The sequence below is a fragment of the Rhinopithecus bieti genome, unplaced genomic scaffold (assembly GCF_001698545.2).
Source record: "Rhinopithecus bieti isolate Rb0 unplaced genomic scaffold, ASM169854v2 scaffold_14454, whole genome shotgun sequence".
In the NCBI taxonomy this organism is placed as follows: domain Eukaryota; kingdom Metazoa; phylum Chordata; class Mammalia; order Primates; family Cercopithecidae; genus Rhinopithecus; species Rhinopithecus bieti.
In genome coordinates this window covers 2,297,639-2,304,322 of record NW_016808228.1, presented here as the reverse complement: position 1 = coordinate 2,304,322, position 6,684 = coordinate 2,297,639, and the positions used below count along the sequence as shown (strand labels likewise).

Sequence of the window (6,684 nt, the reverse complement as noted above, 5' to 3'; positions counted from 1 at the left end):
TTTTTCGAGACAGAGTCTTGCTCTTTCACCCAGGCTGGAGTGCGGTGGCATGATCTCGGCTCACCGCAACCTCCACCTCCTGGGTTCAAGCCATTCTCCTGCCTCAGCCTCCCCAGTAGCTGGGATTATAGGTGTGCACCACCATACCTAGCTAATTTTTATATTTTTAGTAGAAGCAGGATTTTACCATGTTGGCCAGCCTGGTCTCAAACTCCTGACCTCATGATCCGCCTGCCTCGGTCTCCCAAAGTGCTGGGATTACAGGTGTGAGCCACTGTGCACGGCCTGCCCAATCCCCTTCTAACCTGTGTTCAGATGGGAATGTAGAGCAGAAAGTAGGAACAGGCCTATGCCTGGTCCCCTCACCCAGGCCACTTCAGGCCTGATCAGGTCTTTGCGGGAATTTAGGCAGAGGAGGCTGAAAGATGGAGGCAGGATTGGTGTGAGGTGTGAAGCGGGTCGGGGGTAAGGACCGCTTTTCTAGCTAGGGTTCCTATTTAAACTTTATTGATTTAAATTGAAATAATTTTAGATTTTTTAGATATATGTGGATGTTTCTTATTTTTTGGTTTCATGTATGAGACATGACAAGATATCTACTTATAGGGAAAAATGGTTTTCTTTATTTTCCCTTAGAATTTCAGATCACATGGCCGAGCATGGTGGCTCATGCCCTTAATCCCAGCACTTTGGGAGGCCGAGGCGGGTGGACTGCTTGAGGCCCAGAGTTCGTGGCCATCCTGGCCAACATGGTGAAACCCTGTCTCCACTAAAAATGTAAGAATTAGCTGGACGTGGTGGTGCTCACCTGTAATCCCAGCTACTTGGGAGGCTGAGGCAGGAGTATCACTTGAACCCAGAAGGCAGAGGCTGCAGTAAGCCGAGATCACAGCACTGTAGTCCAGCTTGGGAGACAGAGCAAGACTCGTCTCAAAAAAAAAAAAAAGAATTTCAGATTACAGTAATGATTCTTATACATAAATTCCATTCTTTGATGCAAGAATGGTTACTGATTTGTATACTTCTAGATAAGGTGAATCACAATGTAATATAAATGATTATATTTTTGTAAAAGGAGTTTAAAATGATTTTTTTTTTTTTTTTTTTTTTGAGACGGATTCTTGCTTTGTTGCCAGGCTGGAGTGCAGTGACGCGATCTTGGCTCACTGCAACCTCCACCTCCTGGGTTCAAGCGATTCCCCTGCCTCAGCCTCCCAAGTAGCTGGGAATACAGGTGCACACCACCATGCCCAGCTAATTTTTTGTATTTTAGTAGACAGGATTTCACCATGTTGGCCAGGATGTTCTCGATCTCCTGACCTCATGATTTACCCACCTTGACCTCCCAAAGTGCTAGGATTACACGCGTGAGCCACTACGCCTGGCCAATTTGTAGGATTTTAAACATATTAATGGGGTTTTATTAGTTTGTTTTCAGATATTATTGATAAAGCCAAGAGATAACTGTTTAGAAATGTAACTCAATATGAATACCCAAGAATTTTGGTTTTTGGTGTTTGAATTTGGTTTCATATGCGTTTCTTCCTGCCTTATTCATCACACTGGTGTTTTTGTCCCTTCAGCTTCTCATGGAATATACAGCCCGATGTAATCCTTACAACCTGGGTCAGTCAGAGAGAGTCAACATCTCCATTTCCTTGAGATGTTTAAAACACAAACAAGCAAATAATAACTGCCTATAACCCACAACCAAGTTTTGGGCCTCAGATAATAATTCCAGGTAGAATAATTCTGGAAAATAACTCTTAAACTGCAGTTTTTCTTAAAATCCCTTCTATTTGTTCAACTTGCATAGGATTAAAAATCTGGCTCCATTAGTTAATTGTGATGTAGCCCAAGTTTTAGCTAATAGATTCATTCCTTTACTGATTCTGCTTTTAGACATTTTTTCTTTTAAATTTCATTTATATGATTACTATTTCTGAATATACAATTTATTCCAAAAATAGGACAAGGACAAATACCAGTTTGGTAAGACAAAGATCTTTTTCCGTGCCGGTCAAGTGGCCTATCTAGAAAAACTGAGAGCGGACAAACTGAGGGCTGCCTGCATCCGGATCCAGAAGATCATCCGAGGGTGGCTGCTGAGGAAGAAGTACCTACGCATGCGGAAGGCGGCCATCACCGTGCAGAGATACGTGCGGGGCTACCAGGCCCGATGGTAGGTCTCCTGGGGACAGATTGGAGTGCCCATCTAATTACTGTCCAAGGACAGTTTTGAGTGGTCACCATACCTGAAAAGATAGCACCTCACCTTTTCTTAGTTCCGAGGGACAACAAATTAACTCATAGGACAGCTAAATAGAATAAAATTTCACTCAGCCGTATGAATGATTCAGATTTATCTTCAAAACATTACAAACTGCTGCTTGCTTATGTCCTCAAAATTTTTATTTTTGATACTTTTATATTGGGCTTGAGGAAATTGTGTATAAATTAAAACAGTCATGAATATGAGCTAGTTAATAATGACTTCATTGAATAATTTTCAGGAGCAGTTAACTGAGAGGGTCTGGAAGAGAATTACACTTTAGTGTGATTACATGTTAGGTTAATTTTAATTGAGAAGTATAAGTAGAAATGAATTAATCATGAACTTATACCCTCACAAATTCAGGAAAAATATGGTAGATTAATAATGGCTAGATCCAAGAAAGATGCTGATAACTAAGTATGAGATTACTGTGTGTGTCTGTCTGCTCTATAAAGAGGGCATGGCCCAGGGTAAATGGATCCTGTTGTAGAAAGTATGAACTTTTGTGAATTTTGCTTTCTTGTAAAATCTGGCAATGTGGGCCATCCTACTTTTCAGAGTTAGGGAGGGCTCAGATGAGATAATAAATGGAAAAATACTTTGGGAAACTGTAAATTGCTATACAAATGTAAGTAAATATAAATGTTGACTTACCATGCACATTATTAGAATAATACAGTGGAGGTACTACTCTTTATGCCTAAAACAGTGACACTGTTTAAGTTTCTCTAGCATGTATTCCTGCATTTTTTTCTGATTACTGACAACGTAATATTATTTTCTTTGGCCAGCTATGCTAAGTTTCTGCGCAGAACCAAGGCAGCAACCATCGTTCAAAAGTACTGGCGCATGTTTGTGGTCTGCAGGAGGTACAAGATTAGACGAGCTGCCACTATCGTTCTTCAGTCTTACTTGCGAGGCTTCTTGGCCAGAAATAGGTATCGCAAGGTGAGGCATTATTTTCAACTTTGTTTATGCATTCTATTAGCATTACAGGGGCTACGATGAATGTAGGAACTGTATGGGGACAACCAGCTATTAAAATGCTATTTGTTTATTTTAAAAAATTCTTTTTTAGAAATACGATCTCACTCTGTCAGCCTGGCTGGGGTGCAGTGGTGCAGTCATAGTACACTGCAGCCTCAGACTCCTGGTCTCAAGCAGTCCTCCCACTGTGGCCTTCTAAAGTGCTGAGATTACAAGTGTGAGCCACTGTGCGTATGCCCAGCCTGAAATGCATTTTAAAATACTAAATAATCACATATAGTTATTACAAAAAAAAGGGGAAAAAAGCTTTTACCTCATTTTTTCTTTGTTTATATAATTTGAAAAAAAAAATACTAGTTTACTGTGGTTGCTATAATAAATTATCACAAACTTGTTACCTTAAAACAACCGAAATTAATTCTCTCAGAGTTCTGGAGACCAGAAGTCCAAAATCATTATCACTGGGACAAAATCAAGTTGTCAGAAGGCTGCTCTCCCTCTAGAAGCTCCAGGGGAGAATCCTGGCCTCTTGCAGCTTCTGGTGGCTACCAGCATTCCTGTGCTTATAGCCACATCAGTCCGGTCTCAGCCTCTGTTTTCACAGCCTTTTCTCCTCTATGTGTCTGATTCTTCTATCTGCCTCTTATAAGAATAATTATGATAGCATTTAGGTTCCACCCATGTGATCCAGGATAATCCTCCCATCTGAAGACCCTTAACCTAATCACATCTGCAAAGGCCCTTTTTCTGAATAAGTTAACATTTGCAGGTTCCAGGGATTAGCACCTAATTTCTTTGGGGCCCACTATTCAGATGACTACAGAGAACTTTGAATAGATAGAATATATGACAAACAGGTTGAAGGTTATTCCAAGAATGAGACAACCCTGGAAGAATTTACCATGGTGAAGAGGAGGCAAATTACAACATTAATGTGGTTAAAATTGTATTGACAGGTATGATGCTCCAAAAGTTTTTGACAAATAATCTTATATCTAGCGATAATTAAAGGGGTCACCAGAGTAGTCTTAATTATCACCTGTGACCATTGATGAACGATTTTTATCTCTTTCATTTTGGCAAGGTTTGGGAATCTATCCTATAGAATATATTTCAAATAAGCAAGAAATATAAGCCTGGATATTAGAGCTCTATGGACATTACCATTAGAAGGAGCATTAATGGGGTGATTTGGGTCTCTAAGCACAGGCAGTATATGGGTGTGACCTAGGCCCTATTTATATATTTATTTATTTTACTTTTTTATTTGAAGTGATTTTAGATAACAAAAAATTCGAAACTGATGAGGCTTGAATGAGTGTATTTAATAGCTGTGTTTTGAAGATAGCTACTCCAGATCTTTCTGCTTGCCCCTCCTTTATGTAATCTCATGCTCTTTCTGTATAGGCATGAGATTTTAGGGAGGGAAGAGGTTTGAAGTTGGCCTTTCAGATATCTGAACTGGGTTTTGAGGCTACTGGTTTAGCAGTAGCAGCCTCTGGCCAGCTCAGGCTCCCACTATGACTGGACAGGGTGGAAGGTAGCAACGTAGAGGCTTGCTCACATGTAAGCCAACAGCGATCACATTAGTGCTCCTTCTAGCTGTATTTCAGGTCCAAGGTTCCCCTTCATGAGATTTGGGGGTTTCTTAAAGAGAGTACAGGTGTTGATTAATTTCTCTCACTCATGATGAAAGTGAGATTGAAAATGGAAGCTCTGATTAGATAATGTTTCCATTTGACTAAAATTACAAAAATGGACCAATGTCCAAAGTTACATGGGAGAAGCAAATGGAACAGGAAAATTGGCATTAATAGCTTTGCTACTGTGTGTTGCTTGAGTTTAAAAGTCTTTAATTTGCCATCACTGAGACTTATCCAGTTGCTCCTTACTCATCCGGATAAGACAGATGCCTCCCTCCAGACTGTGGTGTTCAGTGAATGTTCAGAACTCCCAACCTCAGTGCAGCACGATGCAGTGGCTACACTGAAGGAAAACTGAAGGCTACCTTCGCATTAGGAAAACAGCCACAGAAGGCAGGCTTGAGAGGGCCAAAGACACTATTCAGATCTCCTGAACAACTGTGTTCACTTTGTATTTGATGGTTTAAAAGTTAACCACTTATTTATTAAATGTATCTTCTAGGATGACACATTTTAGTCATTATTTTTATCAAGTGCAATAACCTAAAATAGAAACTATTCTTTTAATGATCTTATTAAACTGCTATATATATGGATAGATGCTTTCAGAGATTTTACATTGTAAGAGTTTGATAGGGCCGGGCACGGTGGCTCACGCCAATAATCCCAGCACTTTGGGAGGCCGAGGCAGGTGGATCATCTGAGGTCAGGAGTTTGAGACCAGCCTGACCAACATGATGAAACCTTGTCTCTACTAAAAATACAAAATTAGCAGGTCATGGTGGTACATGCCTATAATCCCAGTTACTCAGGAGGCTGGGGCAGGAGAATCTCTTGAACCTGGGAGGTGGAGGTTGCAGTGAGCCGAGATCGTGCCATTGCATTCCAGCCTGGGCAACAAGAATGAAACTTAGTCTCAAGAAAGCAAAAAAAAAGAATTTGATAGGAGGTATAATGTGTCCATTTGTAATAATCACCAACAAGTATTTAAGTATATAATATTTAAATATCATTTATATCATACAAGAGTTACTTCATAAAATTATAAACATAAAATCTACAGGTGCCAGATTTTCTAGTTTACTTTTCTTTTATTTTCTCTCTTGTCTTTTTTTTGAAATGGAGCTTTTCACTCTTGTTGCCTAAGCTGGAGTGCAATGGCACGATCTCGGCTCACTGCAATCTCTCCCTCCTGGGTTCAAGCTATTCTCCTGCCTCAGCCTCCTGAGTAGCTGGGATTACAGGCACCCGCCAATACGCCCAGCTAATTTTTGTATTTTATTAGAAATGGGGTTTCACCATGTTGGCCAGGCTGGTCTCAAACTCCTGACTCATGTGAACCACCCACCTTGGCCTCCCAAAGTGCTGGGATTACAGGTGTGAGTCACTGCACCTGGCTACCTCTTCTTAAAATTCAAGAATTTCTTCTCCATCTTTCCTAGAAAATGTTTACACGGTCTCTGTTTGGTGCTCTTTAGTGACAACAAATTCATGTCATAAGGCAAACTTTTGTTGTAAGTTGTTTGTAAGTTTAGGGAAATATCATGATTGTTTTTAGGAAATGTAACCTGAAATCAAAAGTAAGATTAGTTTGTTTCACATCTTGTTACTTTTACCTTTCATTTTAAAGCCCCATCCCTCCTGCCTTTGAATCCCAAAAGTGGATCCTTACTACATTTGAAATAGCAATGGAAAATTCTCACTAGAATGGTATTCCTCAAATGTGGTAAACAACAGTGTCATCTTTTAGTTTTCAAAAAAAAAAAAAAAAAAAAAAAA

General features: G+C 40.0%; 1 protein-coding gene across 1 annotated transcript in view; it reads left to right on the top strand.

Moving 5' to 3' along the window:
* The window catches only part of MYO5A (myosin VA), a 228,597-nt gene that overhangs the window by 153,284 nt on the left and 68,629 nt on the right, over nt 1-6,684 (top strand). The window contains 2 exon segments of the mRNA XM_017885963.1: nt 1,971-2,182; nt 3,067-3,223. Of these exon segments, the coding sequence (XP_017741452.1) occupies nt 1,971-2,182; nt 3,067-3,223 (369 nt within the window).